Consider the following 19,340-nt stretch of genomic DNA (forward strand, 5'->3'; position numbering starts at 1 on the left):
ATCACGATCTGCCAACTGCAAAAGGCCACCCTACTGGAATCTGCACTCATCATCCGAAAATACATCACACAGTCCTAGACACTTGGGAAGCGTTCGACTTGTGATTTTGTGATACGAAATCCAGCATATCTATCTTGTTTGCTGTGTCATACAATAATAATAATAATAATAATAATAATAATAATAATAATAATAATATAGTAGAGTCTCACTTATCCAACACTCACTTATCCAAGGTTCTGCATTATCCAAGGCATTTTTGTAGTCAATGTTTTCAATATATCGTGATATTTTGGTGCTAAATTCGTAAATACAGTAATTACTACATAGCATTAATATGTAATGAACTGTTTTTTCTGTCAAATTTGTTATATAACATGATGTTTTGGGGCTTCATTTGTAAAATCATAACCAAATTTGACGTTTAATAGGCTTTTCCTTAATCCCTCCTTATTATCCAAGATATTCGCTTTTCCAACATTCTGCCGGCCCGTTTATGTTGGATAAGTGAGACTCTACTGTAATAATAATAATAAGAAGAAGAATTATTATTATTATTGTTATATAAAGGTGGACAGGCTTTTGCCCAAGCCATGCTGCTCCTTTTGATGCCCCTTCTCTTCCGAGGACGGCTTGGCATGCCTTCCGGGGGCTGCAGCTTCGCCTACACCCGGGCAGGAATGTAGCTGGACAATGGGTGCTGTTTGCCCAGCTATGCCACCGGAGCGCTTAACATAAATGCCCCCTTTTCACTTTTGTTCCCCCTCAAAGCCGAATGCCGAGCTCCCATTGGCTCCGGGTTTCTGCAGAGACGGCATCCTTGCAAGGACGGCCGGGTTCTTAAGCCGAGGGCGGCATTCCTTGTGCCTTCAGAAAGGACTTTCCTGCCGCCCAGACCTTCCCCGCCAATGCAGCAAGTCGGAAACGTACAGTAAACAAGGGCAACGTCCAAACCATGAGTTCCCCATTCAGCTTGGGGATGGAGAGGGCCGTGCTGCTGGCCGTGCTGCTCTCAACAACCGGTAAGTTGGCTTCACAAAGCATGGCTTCGGGGAGATGGAAGGGACCACCTGGAAGACGTATAGTCCAACTCCTTGACCAATGTAGTTAGAGCAGGTATGGGCCAACTTTGGTTCTCCAGGTGTATTCTGATATACGAGGTTCAGTATGTGGACGACACTGTTCAGTATATAGACGATTGGCTCATAGCGACAAGCATGGGCAAACTTTGGTTCACCAGAAATGTTACACAACACATGATTCAGGGATTAAATCCCAAATGTTGGCATTGTGGGAGTCGGGAGTCATGGTACTCTCATCTATGATGGGAATGTGATGAGATTAAAAAAAAATGGAACCAAATTCTAACCCAGGTTGAATTATATACTAATACCAAATTTGATTTAAATTCGGTTAATAGGGGGACAGAAGAATTAAGGACCAAGAATAAGAATTAATGATGGTAATGTTTCGAGCAATGATGGGCAACCTTTTGCGCTTGGTGTGTCAAAATTCACCAAAAAAAAAACTAGCATGACTTGGGTGGTGTGTCACTTTGAGAAAAAAACCCCATAATTTCGCAATGTGTATAGTTTAAATAACAAAAATATATAATTGTTATATATAACTGTATTTAATAAATCAAAAACTATTTACTACCATTACAGTAGAGTCTCACTTATCCAACATAAACGGGCCAGCAGAACGTTGGATAAGCAAATATGTTGGATAATAAGGAGAGATTAAGGAGAAGCCTATTAAACATCAAATTAGGTTATGATTTTACAAATTAAGCACCAAAACATCATGTTATACAACAAATTTGACAGAAAAAGTAGTTCAATACGCAGTAATGTTATGTTGTAATTACTGTATTTACAAATTTAGCACCAAAATATCATGATGTATTGAAAACATTGACTACAAAAATGCATTGGATAATCCAGAACATTGGATAAGTGAGACTCTACTGTACATACTAAAACCATATTTGATATAAATATGCAAATTCTGTTAATAGGGATATATGGGGACAGAAGAATTAAGGACCAAGAATACGAATTAATGATGGTAATGTTTAGAGCAATGATGGGCAGCCTTTTGTGCTTGGTGTGTCAAAATTCACCAAAAAAACCTAGCATGACTTGGGTGGTGTGTCACTTCGAGGAAAAAAATACATAATTTCTCAATGTGTATAGTTTAAATAACAAAAATATATAATTGTAATATATAACTGTATTTAATAAATCAAAAACTATTTACTACCATTATTTCCATGTACAACAATCTATGGTACCTCTTGCAGTTTCCACGCTGATTTCTCTCTATTGTAGTTTCAATGTAGTCATGAATAATGAATAATATAATAGTAATATAATAGTAACAAAATGATAATATACTACAATAATAATAGAATAATAATAGAATGATATTATATATTTATTCATTTATTTATTGACAGCATTTATATTCCGCCCTTCTTTCTCACCCCGAAGGGGACTCAGGGCGGATCACATTACACACATAGGCAAACATTCAATGCCTTTAATTGAAAACATTGACTACAAAAATGCCTTGGATAATGCAGAACCTTGGATAAGTGAGTCTTGGATAAGTGAGACGCTACTGTACATGGACGACACTCTTCAGTATATCGACGATTGGCTCATAGCAATCGGCATGGGCAAACCTCGGCCCTCCAGGTGTTTTGGATGCCAAGACACCTGGAGGGCTGAAGTTTGCCCATGCCTAGGTTAGACCAGGACTCTATAGACTAGGGTTTACATCCTCACTCAACTATGGGCAGGTCACACTCTCTCGGCCTCAGAGGAAGACAAAGAATCAAAACCAAAAATTATTATACAGTCTTTATATCCCTCCCTTTCTTCTCAGGGTGGATCACAATGCACATATACATGGCAAACATTCAATGCCATTATTAGACATACAACATATACAGACGGACAATAGAGGCTACCGTATATACCCAAGTATAAGCCGACCCGAATATAAGCCGAGGCACTTGATTTTAACCCCAAAAAACTGGGACTCCAGTATGAGAGTGGTAAATTTCAGAAATAAAAATAGATACCAACAAAATTACATTAATCAAGGCATTAGTAGGCGAAATGTTTTGGAATATTTACATAAAACTGTAATTTAAGGTAAGACTGTCCAACTCTGATTAAATCGTTATTCTCATCTTCTTCAAAATGCAAAAGTGCTTATGTGTCCTTTTAATAAAAATAATAATAATACAGTAAAACAATAAATGAAATAATATAATTTACAATAATATATAATATTATAATATATTGTATATGCATATAATATTAATAACATTATTTTGTAATACAATATAATACTAATAACACAATATAATACTATTAATTATATATTATATATTACATGTAATATTATTAATAATATTACAATAGGGTTGTTGTATGTCTTTCGGGCTGTGTGGCCATGTTCCAGAAGTATTCTCTCCTGACGTTTCGCCCACATCTATGGCATCCTATATATATTACAATATATAGATATAGTACAATATGGTAATTTCTTGCCAGCATTGTGCTATGCTAGTAATATAATATTGTATGTAAATTTAATTTGTAAACCACTCTGAGTCCTCTTCGGAGTGAGAAGGGCGGGATATAAATGTAGTAAATAAATAAATAATAAGACTGACAAATACAGTAAAATAATAAATGTCATAATAAATGTAGTAAAATTATAAAAAAAATAAATGTAATAACAGTAAAAAAAATATCAGCATTAAATAGCCTTGCAGCTTCAAAGTCTGGCTGCTTCCTGCCTGGGGGAATCCTTTGTTGGGAGGTGTTTGCTGGCCCTAATTGTTTCGTGTCTGGAATTCTCCTGTTTTCTGAGTGTTGTTCTTTATTTACTGTCCTGATTTTAGAGTTTTTTTAACACTGGGGGCCAGATGGTGTTCATGTTCATGGTTTCCTCCTTTCTGTTGACATTGTCCACCTGCTTCTTGTGGATCTCAGTGGGTTTTCTGTGTCGTCTGACATGGTGGTTGACGAAGTGGTCCATAGACACCTCCTAGATCACGGCACATGGAGCGCCGTTACCTTCCTGCCGGAGCAGTACCTATTGATCTACTCACATTTGCATGTTTTCGAACTGCTGGGTTGGCAGAAGCTGGAGATAACAGTGGGAGCTCACCCCGCTCCCTGAAATCGAACTGCCAACCTTTTGGTCAGGAAGTTCAGCAGTTTAGTGGTTTAAATGTCTGTTTTCTGATGGTCTTTGATGACTCCTCTGACAACCCCTCGCGACCCCCCCCCCCCCGGGGTCCCGACCCCCAAGTTGAGAAACACTCAGCTAGCTATATATGCCAGTGAGTGAGGTTCTGACATCGCAGGAAGACAGAACTGATAAATACATATATTTATTTACTAGCTGTGCCCAGCCACGCGTTGCTGTGGCAAAGTGGTGGTGGTATTGGTTAAAAATTGTTGTGTAATTTTTATTTGACGTTATTTGTATTTTTTATTGATTTTATTGTAAGTTATCTTTTTATTTATTATATTTTATTATTTTCTTGTATTATTTTTAGTTATTTTCTGTTACTATAGTATTTTATTGTATTAATTTTTTAGTGTTTTTAATTATTTTTAGTGTTTTTATTATTTTTTATTGGGTTGCTAGAAGACCAAGTTGGAGGAGCTTAGCCTTCTAACTGGCAGCAATTGGATAAAAGCAATTATTCCTCTCTCTCTAATTAGGACTTTATTTTTCTTTTCTTTTTGTTGTATCAACCTAGAGGCGTGGATGATACGTTGTGTTGTCAAATTTTGAGGTTGGGGGGCCTGTAGTTTTGTTGTTTTGTGGGTCGCCGTGATGCCATCACTCTTTTATATATATAGATTAATGTGGGATCAGAACCCTGTTGCAGAACGTGCGAATTGGATGCTTGTGTTTTCCCAAATGCCTCGACCACGGTTTCTTGGAAGGCCGTGTCTATCACATGCTGGGTCCAAAAAGCGCGGGAGTAAAACCTCCTCGGCCATGGAAATGTGTCTGGCTGGTTGGAATTTGCAACAAGACTGGATTGTGTGGCATGACAATGGACGCCTTTGAATCAAATGTCACCCCGAACGTTGTAAAGCCAGGTCAGCAATGTTGATGAAACAGGGCTTTTCTTGCAGAAGGAGACCTCCCACGTCATAGATGGAGGGACAGAGGGACGAGGGGGCGGAGGGGATGGAGCCCTTGTACATTCTCCTTTGGAATAAAGGATCCTTCTATATCTCCCTCTCATGTTATGGAGCCTTGATATAATTATTCATCCTCTTCTTCTGCTGCTGATCCAAAATCAAAGCTTGATTGGAACCAGGAACAAGAGAACGCAGGCTTAGCTTCTCACTCTAACACAACGTTGCCTGAACTGACCTTAAGGTAAACAACACAAGAGTCCAGGAAAAAAACCATAAATAGTAAATAGTAAAAATATAAATACAGTAGAGTCTCACTTATCCAAGCTAAACGGGCCGGCAGAACCTTGGATAAGCAAATATCTTGGATAATAAGGAGGGATTAAGGAAAAGCCTATTAAACATCAAATTAGGTGATGATTTTACAAATTAAGCACCAAAACATAGTGTTTTACAACAAATTTGATAGAAAAAGTAGTTCAATAGGCAGTCATGTTATGTTGTAATTACTGTATTTACGAATTTAGCACCAAAATATCACGATATATTGAAAACATTGACTACAAAAATGCCTTGGATAATGCAGAACCTTGGATAAGCGAGTCTTGGATAAGGGAGACTCGACTGTACATGGACGACACTCTTCAGTATATAGACGATTGGCTCATAGCAACCAGCATGGGCAAACTTGGGCCCTCCAGGTGTTTTGGATTCCAAAACACCTGGAGGGCTGAAGTTTGCCCATGCCTGGGTTAGACCAGGACTCTACTGTAGTAAATCCAAAATCAAAGTTTGATTGGAACCAGGAACAAGAGGACTCAGGCTTAGCTTCTCACTCTAACACAACGTTGCCTGAACTGACCTTAAGGTAAACAACACAAGAGTCCAGGAAAAATATAAATAATAAATAGTAAACATATAAATAGTAAATCCAGAATCAAAGCTTTATTGGAACCAGGAACAAGAGAACGCAGGCTTAGCTTCTCACTCTAACACAACGTTGCCTGAACTGACCTTAAGGTAAGCAACACAAGAGTCCAGGAAAAAACATAAATAGTAAATACATATATATAGTAAATCCAAAATCAAAGCTTGATTGGAACCAGGAACAAGAGAACGCAGGCTTAGCTTCTCACTCTAACACAATGTTGCCTGAACTTAAGGCAAGTTCAGGAAAAAACATATTAAAAGTATGTAAAACTCAGGAATAAGAAAGGAAGGTATATAATACAAAAAAGATTTAGTAGAAGGTGAGAACCAAACAATGATCCAAATGTGTCATAAAGTTCCACAGGTGACAAAGTCCAGGAATCACAGATACAACATAAGTCCACAGTCTGGAAGGTATCACTAGTAAGACTTGAACAGGAGTACATGAACAGGAACATAGAAAAGTTCCAGGATATATTAAATCCAAAATCAAAGCTTGACTGAAACCAGGAACAAGAGGACTCGGGTTTAGCTTCTCACTCTAACAGCATTGCCTGAACTGACTTTAAGGCAATGGTTTTCAACCTGTGGGTCCCCAAATGTTTTGGTCTTCAACTCCCAGAAATCTTAACAGCTGGTAAACTGGCTGGGGTTTTGGGGAGTTGTAGGCCAAAACACCTGGGGACCCACAGGTTGAGAAGCACTGCCTTAAGGTAAACAACTTGTAGCTTAATAGACATCCATGAAATCGTTCAGTTTCCCGGTGACTTTCTTTCCCAACTTTCCCATGTAATCTCTCTGAATGACGCAATCTATTTTCAGTTCTGATTTGTAAACAAAGACTTTTGTTGATCTCTGGGGACCCTCCTTATCACTCAGTGTAACGAAGTGTGAATTTTTTAGTTTACAGATGTCATGTTTAATTGCGTTTTAAAAGTCATGTTTAATTGCGTTTTAAAAGGGTCAATATTTCAGTTACTCTGCACTCATGAGTTGGTTGCCATGGAGAAGTGGGCGGAGCCAACTGCCGTTTTGGTGGAGAAGTGCAGGTTTGGAAAAGAAGCAGTTAGTCAGTGCCCTGATGAGGTACAGTGAAGACTGACCCTCTGTGAAGGGATCAGGGAGACTCAAATGCTCATTTTTGAGTCAATTTAAAATAAGTTTGGTGACTTATTTTAAGGTAGGCTGTGCCCTGATGAGGTATAGTGAAGACTGACCCTCAGTGGAAGGGATCAGGGAGACTCAAATGCTTATTTTTGAGTCAATTTAAAATAAGTTTGGTGACTTATTTTAAGGTAGGCTGTGCCCTGATGAGGTATAGTGAAGACTGACCTTCTGTGAAGGGATCAGGGAGACTCAAATGCTTATTTTTGAGTCAATTTAAAATAAGTTTGGTGACTTATTTTAAGGTAGGCTGTGCCCTGATGAGGTATAGTGAAGACTGACCTTCTGTGAAGGGATCAGGGAGACTCAAATGCTCATTTTTGAGTCAATTTAAAATAAGTTTGGTGACTTATTTTAAGGTAGGCTGTGCCCTGATGAGGTATAGTGAAGACTGACCCTCAGTGGAAGGGATCAGGGAGACTCAAATGCTTATTTTTGAGTCAATTTAAAATAAGTTTGGTGACTTATTTTAAGGTAGGCTGTGCCCTGATGAGGTACAGTGAAGACTGACCTTCTGTGAAGGGATCAGGGAGACTCAAATGCTTATTTTTGAGTCAATTTAAAATAAGTTTGGTGACTTATTTTAAGGTAGCCCGTGCCCTGATGAGGTATAGTGAAGACTGACCCTCAGTGAAGGGATCAGAGAGACTCAAATGCTCATTTTTGTGTCAATTTAAAATAAGTTTGGTGACTTATAAAAATTGAAACAGTGTGAAAACTAACATCTCCTGCCTTCCTTTGCAGGGCTAAATCCAGCTTTGGCCATCAACGTTTACACCGACAGGGAGATCCACGGCATCGTGGGCTCCAACGTCAAGCTGTATTGCTCTTTCTGGTCGAACGAATGGATCTCCGACGACATTTCGGTGACTTGGCACTTTCAACCGGAAAGCAGCAGAGACAGCTTATCGGTAAGATTTCCCCCTCCGGTCATTTTAATTTAAGATCTCTATCTTTAATAATGATAATAATAACTATTATTATGACTATTATTATTATTGTTATTGATATCATTGTTTATTATCGCCACTGTGTGGCTCTTCCTCACACATGTATCTCTGCTCTCGGGTCATCCAACCCCAGATCTTTCATTATGCGAAAGGCCAGCCTTACATCGACAACGTGGGGATGTTCAAGGAGCGCATCGAGTGGGTCGGGAACCCGCGCTGGAAGGACGGCTCCATCATCATTCACGATCTGGATTACACCGACAACGGCACCTTCACCTGTGACGTCAAGAACCCGCCGGACATTGTTGGGAAGACCTCTCAGGTCACGCTCTACGTCTTTGAAAATGGTAACGTCCCGTTCAAATGTCGTAAACTTGCCACAAGTACCTGTTATGGTATTTCAGTTTAGCCTGCCACTTTTGGACTCTTGCTTGCTGATGTGTTCCTGTGAGTATCTCTGCAGATCTGTTTCTTGATTTAAGGCAATGATTCCCAAAGTGGGTGCTGGAGCAATCCAGGGGGGCAGTGATGGCACCTATTAGGACACGGGGGCAGGGCCAGGGGAGGGGCGGGGCCTCTTCCCAAGGGCCGGAGACAGGGCTGAGCCCCTGAGGCGCCTGTTAGGACACACGGGGGGGTGGAGCTAGAGGAATGGGCAGGGCTTCTTCCCAAGAGCCCGAGACAGGGCTGAGCATCTATACCTCTCCTGAGGTGCCTGTTAGGACACAGAGGGCGGAGATAGAGAAGGGGGTGGAGCCTCCTTCATAGAGCCCGAGACAGGGCTGAGCCTCTACCTCTCCTGAGAGGCCTTTTAGGACTAAAGGGTGGGGCTAGGGGCGGGGGCGGGGCCTCCTTCCAAGAGCCTGAGACAGGGCTGAGCCTCTATACGTCTCCTGAGAGGCCTTTAAGGACTAAAGGGCGGGGCTAGGGGTGGGGGCGGGGCCTCTTCAGAAGAATATGAGACAGGGCTGAGCCTCTATACTACTCCTGAGAGGCCTTTTAGAACTAAAGGGTGGGGCTAGGGGTGGGGGCGGGGCCTCCTTCCAATAGCCCGAGACAGGGCTGAGCCTCTATATTTCTCCTGAGAGGCCTTTTAGGACTAAGGGGCGGGGCTAGGGAAGGGGGCGAGGCCTCCTTCCAAGAGTCTGAGACAGGGCTGAGCCTCTACACTACTCCTGAGAGGCCTTTTAGGACTAAAGGGCGGGGCTAGGGGCGGGGTCTATTCCCAAGAGCCTCTGTTTACCTCCCCTGAGGTGCTTGTTAGAACACGGGGGCGGGGTATAGAGGTTCAGCCCCGTCAGGCACTTGGGAAGAGGCCCCGCCCCCTCCTCCAGCCCCGCCCCCTGTGTCCTGGACAGGGATAGAAGCTCAGCCCTACCTCAGAGCTCGTAACTCCGCCCATCCCAGTCCCGGCTCCGCCCACCTCCCCCTCCCAGCCCTGCATCTTGGACGAGGGGAGAGGCTCAGCCCCGCCCTCTTGAGCAGGAGCCACGCCCACCCCTCTAAGCCACGCCCCCTTTCCAGGGTGCAGAGAATCCTTATACAATGTGGATACTACCAAACACGCAGTCTAAAACGCTATGGAATTCTATGTATTTCAATGCAAACCTGTTATTTGTGTTGTTTTAGTACCTACCAGGTATGGCGTGGTGTTGGGAGCTGTTATTGGAGGCATCCTTCTCGTGGTCTTTGTGGTCTTGATATTAGCCTACCTTATCAGGTATTGCTGGCTGCGGAGACAAGCAACGCTCCAACGGAGACTCAGGTAAGCCTACAATCGAGAATATGCCCGAGTATATACTCGAGTATAAGCCGACCCAAATATAAGCCGAGGCACCTAATTTTACCAAAAAAAAACTGGGAAAACATGGACTCCAGTATAAACCGAGGGTGGTAAATTTCAGAAATAAAAGTAGATACCAAAAAAATTACATTACCGTATATACTCGAGTATAAGCCGACCCGAATATAAGCCGAGGCACCTAATTTTACCACAAAAAACTGGGAAAACATGGACTCCAGTATAAGCCGAGAGTGGTAAATTTCAGAAATAAAAATAGATACCAATAAAATGACATTACCGTAAATACTCGAGTATAAGCCGACCCGAATATAAGCCGAGGCACCTAATTTTACCACAAAAAAACTGGGAAAACATGGACTCCAGTATAAGCCGAGGGTGGTAAATTTCAGAAATAAAAATAGATACCAATAAAATTACATTACCGTATATACTTGAGTATAAGCCGACCTGAATATAAGCCGAGGCATCTAATTTTACCACAAAAAAACTGGGAAAACATTGATTCCAGTATAAGCAGAGGATGATAAATTTCAGAAATAGAAATAGACACCAATAAAATTACATCAATTGAGGCAACGGTAGGTTAAATGTTTTTGAATATTTACATAAAGTTCAAATTTAAGATAAGACTGTCCAACTCTGATCAAATCATTATTCTCATCATCTTCAATGTAAATGTGCTTATGTATCCTTTTAATAATAATAGAGTAAAATAATACATGTAATAATAATAATAATAATAATAATAATAATAATAATAAATAGAGTAAAATAATACATTTAGTAATAAATGAAATAATAAATATAATAATAATAAATCAGAGTGAAATAATAAATGTATTAATAATAATAAAAATAGAGTAAAATAAATGTAATAGTAGCAACAATAATAGAGAAAAATAATAAATGTAATAATAATAATAAATACAGGAAAATAACACAAGTAATAATAAATAAAGTAGAATGATAAATGTAATAATAATAAGATCAGAGTGAAATAGTAAATGTATTAATATTAATAATAATGAGTAAAATAAATGTAATAGTATGTAAATAATGTAAATAAACAATAATAGAGAAAATAATAAATGTAATAATAATAATAAATACAGGAAAATAATACATGTAATAATAATAATAAGATCAGAGTGAAATAATAAATGTATTAATAATAATAAAAATAGAGTAAAATAAATGTAATAGTAGCAACAATAATAGAGAAAAATAATAAATGTAATAATACCAATAATAATAGAGAAAAATAATGAATGTACCATATATTCTCAAGTATAAGCTGACCCAAATATAAGCCAACCAGGATCCTCACCCGAGTATAAGCCGAGGGGGGCTTTTTCAGTCTTAAAAAAGGGCTGAAAAACTAGGCTTATACTCGAGTATATACAGTATATTGTAAGAGATATTTATTTATTTATTTATTTGCGACATTTATATCCTGTCCTTCTCACCCCGAAGGGGACTCAGGGCGGTTTACAAGTATATATATATACATACAATATATTATATTATACAACTATATTGCAATATTATTAGTAATATTGCATGTAATATAAATATACAATTATAATAGTGAATTATAATTATTATTACATTGTATTACATCATAATATTATTATTAATATTACATGTATATACAATGTATTATAATTTATAATACATAAATTATTATATAAAGAAAGATATATTTCTTTATTTCTTATTTCTTATTTGCGACATTTATATCCTGCCCTTCTCACCCCGAAGGGAACTCAGGGCGGTTTACAAGTATATATACATACAATATATTATATTAAATGGCTATATTGCCATATTATTAGTAATATTTATGTAATAAACATATACAATTATAATAGTGAATTATAATTATTATTACATTGTATTACATCATCATATTATTCTTAATATTACATGTATATACAATATATTATAATATTAGTATAGTATAATATTATTATATATTATAGATATAATATAATTGAGAAAAATAATAAACGTACCATATATTCTCGAGTATAAGCTGACCCAAATATAAGACCACCAGGACCCTCACCCAAGTATAAGCCGAGGGGGGCTTTTTCAGTCTTAAAAAAAGGGCTGAAAAACTAGGCTTATACTTGAGTATATACAGTATATTGTATAGAGATATATAAATATATACACATCCTATTAAGGTTTGAACAGTTGCCTCTAAAAAAAGGAATATATTACCTATACTTAAATAATAATAATAATAATAATAATAATAATAATAATAATAATAATAATAATAATACAACAACAACAACAACAACAACAACAACAACAACAAATATATGTTAAAGGTGCTCAGAAGTCTTCATCTAGAAATCCAAACAACGGTTCTCAATTTTGGATTCATAATCTTCTCGTAATTTTTTTCCTGCTCGGAAATGTAACCACGGGTTTTCAAAAGTTCAAGAAACTCACTTTTTTTTCATTTCTATTTAGTACAATGGAGAAAGGGAGATTGAGGCTGGGCAAGGACTCGTCGAAAAGAGGCCGTCAGGTAAGCATTTCTCCGAAAGAATAGGTTATGTTATTTATTTACTCAGGGCTGATCACAATACACATATACATGGCAAACATTCAATGCCATTAGACATATAACATATATAGACAGACACAGAGGCAATTTAATATTTTTCCAGCTTACGGTTTAATGAGGGTTATGCTCGATTCCTGCCGCTTCACCGTCCACTTGTGACACCGAGTCCTTGATGGAGTACTTCCTCATTCTTCCGTTTTTATGGTGTCTCAAATTAGTTAAATTAGCCTGCCCGCATAAAGCGGTACCTAAATTTCCTACTCAACAGATACGATGGTTTTTCGAACGGTTAAAGTCAACAGCAAGCTAGGCTATTAAATGGTCGGGAGCTCAATCTGACCCGGGCTTCGATCTCATGACCTCTTGGTCAATAGTCATTTATTGCAACTGGCTACTAACCAGCTGTGCCACAGCTCGGGCCCTGTAATGCTTTACAGTGTCTTCCTTTATGGCGGGAAGGAGGTTAGACTAGATGATCCTCTTTATTGGTGTTGTAAATTAGTTAAATTAGCCTCCCCAAAAAAAGCGGTACCTAAATTTTCTACTTGACAGATGCAACTGTATTCGAGCTGCTTAGGTCAACAACGAGCTAGGTGATTTATGTATTTATTTATTTGTTTACAGTATTTATATTCCGCCCTTTTTTCTCACCCCGAAGGGAACTCAATGTGTCACATTGACACATATAAGGCAAACATTCAATGCCATATAACATAGAACAGAGACAGAGACAGACGCAGAGGCAATTTAAACTTTCTCCAGCTTCCAGCTTCCTGAGCGTATGCATGATTCTGTCCACGGGGGGAGCAGATGCTTCATCATCCACTGCGACGGCACTTCCTCATTCCAACGGTGGCTGGATGATTTTTATGGTGTCGTAAATTAGCCTCCCCACATACAAGTGGTACCTAAATTTCCTACTTGATAGATGCAGCTATCTTTCGGGTTGCATAGGTCAGCAACGAGCAGGGGCTATATTTTATTTTTAATTGTTGGGTGCTCACCCCGACACGGGCTGGCCTCAAACTCATGACCTCTTGGTCAGAGTGATTTATTGCAGCTGGCTGCTAACCAGCCTGCGCCACAGCCCAGCCCCTAAACTATTAATGGTTGGGAGCTTACTCCGACCTGGGCTGGCTTCAAACTCATGAACTCTCGGTCAGAGTGATTTATTGCAGCTGGCTACTAACCAGCCTGCGCCACAGCCCAGCCCCTAAAATATTAATGGTTGGGAGCTTACTCTGACCTGGGCTGGCTTCAAACTCATGACCTCTTGGTCAGAGTGATTTATTGCAGCTGGCTGCTAACCAGCCTGCGCCACAGCCCGGCCCCTAAACTATTAATGGTTGGGAGCTTACTCTGACCTGGGATGGCTTCAAACTCATGACCTCTTGGTCAGAGTGATTTATTGCAGCTGGCTGCTAACCAGCCTGTGCCACAGCCTGGCCCCTAGACTATTAATGGTTGGGAGCTGCACCACAGCCCAGCTATGACGACGAGCCCTTTGATCGCAGAGTTTTTCCTCCTTGTTCTTTGATCGCCGGCCTTTTTTATGGAGCCGTAAAATACCTCCCCGCTTAATGTGTGTAAAGATGTCTGGAAGGGGAATTGATGATGACTTTAATCAACTAATTAATTATTATATATATATATCTAATTTTTATAACCGCTGCCACCAATTGTGGAGATGTCAGGCAGAGGATAATTTATTCTTTTTAATCTTACTTTACTTATTTCACCTTTGATGGTAACGTTGCTTAGTTTAGAATATGAGTGTGAGAGAGGCTTAGATGGTTTAAAGAACAAAACAAGTTTATTTCATGCACAGAGCTTAGTGGTTCAATAACTTCTTTAAGGCGCTTAAATAACTGTTACAAATAGATATTGAGGTGTTCCAACTTCCAAAATACTTCCTCCTCTCCAATCAAAACTATTAACTGATCTCTTGGATCTACTGGGATTACTTCCCCTTACTTCTCAGCCTCTACACATAATCCTAAACAAGTCACCCAACTTGCTTAGTCTGGCTCTATTCCCTGGTTTTCCTAATCTGGAACCAGTGTCTTTTCCCTGTGACTAAAAATCACAGACTAAGATTTGAACTTCCCTGGTTTCCCTAAACCTGGAACCAGTCTATCTCCCGTGACTCTCAGATCACAGACTAAACTGGTTTTAAAACATTCCCTCCTTTTCTTCCAAACGTTTGGCTCCGCCCCCGTTGCTATGGTAACCTGCCTCAGAATGCTGAGCTGGTTACCTTCCCCCACGTATTGTTAACTCTAATACTTACCCATTTTAAACATAGCCAAACATGACTTCTAAAACAAAATCAAACAAACATGTCATCCATAAATCAAAACAAAAACACACACTTCTTTACAATGTGTCTCTGTGGCATCCTGTGACGGACGCCTGCTTCTTGGCCTCCCCACGCCGACCATCTCCTCTTCTTTCTCCTCCGTAGCCGCCCGTCTTGTACGCCATGCTGGACCACAGCCGCCTCACCAAATCCGCCGGCGAGAAGAAGTCCAAGGGAGGCCTGTGCGACCTCCGCAAAGACCGGAAATAGCGGTTAGCTGGCAGAGAAGGTACCCGGAAGAAGGCGGGAGACAAAAAGGTCGTCATGACCATCGAGATGGAACTGAAGAGGGACCAGCTCGAGGTCGAGGGCCACAAACCCGCCGTCAAATCCCCCAGCAAGAACAGCCTCAAAAACGCGCTCATGAACATCATCAAAAGCGATTCGGAAAAGTGACCTCAATTTGCGACCCTCTCCGTTCACTACTTGGGGATGTTTTTGCTCTTCGCCCAACTGTCTCGGCTTTGTTTTCTGTCCTGTCCTTCGTTTCGTTTATTTGATGATTCTTGTTGTTTCATCTTAACGTAGACGTCTTGGCATCATATCTGTGTCGCAGATTATAATGTTATTAATAGTTATTACTAGGCAACTAGAATAACTGGGGCAATGATCCAACCCATGCCTCTCCCATATTAAGAACGTACAGAAACTACATTCTTTTTGGGAAGGTAATGCACCGGATAACCTTGTTTGGTCATCACAAAATCAGTATCCATATGGCAATAGTAGCCGAACCTTCCACTTAAATTCCCATTACGCCAGATATGATGCCACGAGGACCACGTAGCCATCCATCCTAGCCCTGCAGTATCCCCTCGACGTCTTAAACACGGACAAAATGATCTAGATTCCATTGTGACCACGGTACCTTCTTCTGCTCAGACGGCTGCGACAACCCTCTTCTGCTTGGTAACTTGACCACAGGTGTAATATTTCGTTTCCTTTTTAATCCACGGATTCAATATATGTATGTGTCTTCCTAAGACGGATGGTTTAATTCCTTTACACAGCTCATGCCATATATCTATTTGACCTATTTCCGGGTATTATAAGGTCGGCGAAAAAACCCATCAATGGAGACCTCTGTATTCTGATATACCAAGTTCAGTACATGGACGACATCCTTCAGTATATAGACGATTGGCTATCAATTAAGTTCCTAATTTTTTCTCCGAATCCAAATTTGTCTAGTATCAATTTTCATTGTCTGCCAGGAGACACTATCAAATGCCTTATAAATATCCAAAGCTAATACTCCAGCCACTAAATACCTTTTTTTTAATACTATGAATTGCATGTAATACCCTACCCATTAAATTTGGCATTTGCCATCCTCCTATAAATCCACATTGATCCTCCTTGATAGATGGAAACCTCTGTATTCTTATATACCAGGTTCAATATGTGGACGACATCCTTCAGTATATAGACGATTGGCTCATAGCAGCCGGTATGTGCAAACTTTGGCCCTCCAGGTATTCCTACTGGCTGTTAGGAATTGTGGGAGTTGAAGTCCAAAACACTTCAAGGGAGTGCCCATATCTGCCGTATATCTGTTTTATCACCACAACCTATTTACGGATAGTATAAGGTCAGCGAAAAGACCCATAGATGGAAATCTCTGTATTCTGATATACCAGGTTCAATATGTGGACGACATCCAGTATATAGACGATTGGCTCATAGCAGGCGGCATGTACAAACTTTGGCCCTCCACGTGTTTTGGACTTCAACTCCCACAATTCCTAAGTTGAAGTCCAAAACACCTGGAAGGAAGGCCCAAGTTGACCTTATGATATGAGTATATCGTCCACATACATAAGGATGTCGTTCTCGTATTGAGGGAAAGCCAAAGTTGACTCATGCCTATGCTATATCGTCCATGTACATAAGGATGTTGTCCATGTATTGAGAAAAAGCCAAAGTTGACCCATGCCTATGCTATGAGTATATCGTCCATGTACATAAGGATGTCGTCCACATATTAAGGGAAGGCCAAAGTTGACCCATGCCTGAGTATATCATCCACGTACATAAGGATGTTGTTCACATATTGAGGGAAGGCCCAAGTTGGCCCATGCCTGTGATATACTTTGCTGGTATTTAGTCCCCCTCTAGTGAACATTGAGATGGAAATCCCTTCATTTTCCAAACATTTCCACACTTTTGAGGCTCATTTTGCAACACAGTCATTCAGTTTGTCCCGCAAACCCTTAGAAGAGTTACGGACCGTCGTAACAAAACGTATGTGGGCGCAATGTATCTCATGAAAACTTTTCATTTATCTCTTTTCAAAGCTCTGTGATGTATTGCTTATTACATCACATAGAGACTCAGAGGTGTCTTGTTTGCGTGGCACAAAATCCCTGCCATAAGGATTTTGGTTAAAACAACACATCATCTAACAAACCAGGAATTTATTTTCAATGCACACGAGAGCTGTGACTAAGATTATTATTAATCGTCGATGTATTTCTTTGTTGTCGTCCTCCCTGTGACCGAACGCCATATGACGTCGCATGGCTAACCCTCCTATTTTTCATTGTTCTTTATGTACGCCTTTCTTCTCACCGTTCCTTACGTTTATATGTACTTCTGTTACCAATGACAACATACGCCGTAATTTCTGGAGGCCAATCGTTCCACAAGGTCATATTAAGGAATGCGATGAGCTCGTCGACACACTTCTATCTTATCACATTATCTAGGTCGGTGTTTCTCAACCCTTGGGGGGTTGCGAGGGGGTCTCGGAGGGGTCTCCCCGTTAAAAAGGTTGAGAAACACTGATCGACGTGGTTTCTTCCCATTCTATTCTAGAATCCAAACATACGCAGCATTGATATGCGATGCGGTGTAGCACGACATTGGTCTCCAGTGCAATGTATATAGTGGGTTGATTCTTCTCTCTTTCACATAATGTTCTAGAAAACTAAACTGTATTTTTTTTTCAAAAAATTTTTTTTTCTCTCTGTTGATCGGGACTTTCCTCCAACGTATGTACATTGATTCCCTCCCAAAGAAAAACAGCAACAACCAAACAAACATACCACGAGTTTTAAATAAATAAATAAATAATAAAAAGACTGACATTTCAATTCAGAGCTGTCCGTGTCTCTTTTCTAAGCCAGGAACAAATGCTTAAGCCCGGCCAATCTCCAACCTCCCATTTTTGGGCAAGGTCCTGGAGAGAGCGATTGCTTCTCAGCTCCGGGGATTCTTGAATGAGACAGATTATCTGGATTCGTCACAGTCCGGCTTCAGCTGGTTCAAAGATCGGCAGCCAGATTTCTAACTGGAGCTGGCTATAGGGAGCATACAATGCCCCTATTAAAGCAGCTCCACTGGCTGCCGATAAACTGCCGGGCCCAATTCAAGGTGCAGGTTTTGACCAATAAAGCCTTACACGGCTTGGGCCCTACCTATTTCCGTGATCGCATCTCCTCCTATGAGCCAGTGCGGACCTTGAGATCATCCGGGGAGGCTCTCCTCGCGCTCCCACCACCGTCTCAAGTGCGGCTGGTCCCACAGTATCTTTGCCTGCTCATTTTCCAATACTTTTGCAGGTTTGTGATCCCACCAGTTCTTTGCTGCTGGGAGGTGGTACTTGAGGCATAAGTTCCAATGAATCATTTGGGCCACATAGTTGTGCCTCTGTTTGTAGTCTGTCTGTGCGATTTTCTTACAGCAGCTGAGGATATGATCCATGGTTTCGTCGGTTTCCTTGCACAGTCTGCATTTTGGGTCATCAGCTGATTTTTCGATCTTGGCCTGAATTGCCTTTGTCCTGATGTCTTGCTCCTGGGCTGCAAGGATCAGGCCTTCTGTCTCCTTCTTCAGGGTCCCATTCAGGGTCTTCTCCTTGTCAGTTTTTCCTTCAATTTTGTCAAGGAACTTTCCATGCAATGTTTTGTTGTGCCAGCTGTCAGCTCTAGTTTGTAGTGCGGTTTTCTTGTACTGATTCTTTGTCTGCTGTGCATTGAGGAGTTTCTGATTTTTGACTTCAATCAAAGCAGGTTCTTCCCTTTGCTTGACATCTTCTGCCAGGGCATGTTCTTCTTCTTTGGCTGCTTGTTTGACTTGTAAGAGTCCTCTGCCCCCTGATCTTCTAGGCAGATATAGCCGGTCAACATCACTGCGAGGGTGCAGTGAATGAGGAATGGTCATGAGTTTTCTTGTTTTTCTGTCCAAATTGTCCAGTTCCGCCTGATGATGATGATGATTATTATTATTTTATTATGACACAGCAAACAAGATAAATATGCTGGATTTCGTATCACAAAATCACAAGTCGAACACTTCCCAAGTGTCTAGGACTGTGTGATGTATTTTCAGATGATGCGTGCAGATCCCAGCAGGGTGGCCTTTTGCA

At 40.3% G+C, this 19,340-nt stretch overlaps 1 protein-coding gene across 1 annotated transcript; it reads left to right on the top strand.

The window, feature by feature from the left end:
• The first annotated feature begins 795 nt into the window (after positions 1-795).
• On the top strand, positions 796-18,066 carry mpz (myelin protein zero). The gene is made up of 6 exons (XM_062964925.1): positions 796-1,022; positions 8,022-8,188; positions 8,361-8,574; positions 9,857-9,992; positions 12,516-12,573; positions 15,077-18,066. Exons 1-6 carry the CDS (start codon positions 956-958, stop codon positions 15,179-15,181), a joined length of 747 nt encoding a protein of 248 aa, XP_062820995.1. The 5' UTR covers positions 796-955; the 3' UTR covers positions 15,182-18,066.
• Positions 18,067-19,340: the final 1,274 nt, after the last annotated feature.

This window comes from Anolis carolinensis, unplaced genomic scaffold, assembly GCF_035594765.1.
Source record: "Anolis carolinensis isolate JA03-04 unplaced genomic scaffold, rAnoCar3.1.pri scaffold_14, whole genome shotgun sequence".
Classification (NCBI taxonomy): Eukaryota; Metazoa; Chordata; class Lepidosauria; order Squamata; family Dactyloidae; genus Anolis; species Anolis carolinensis.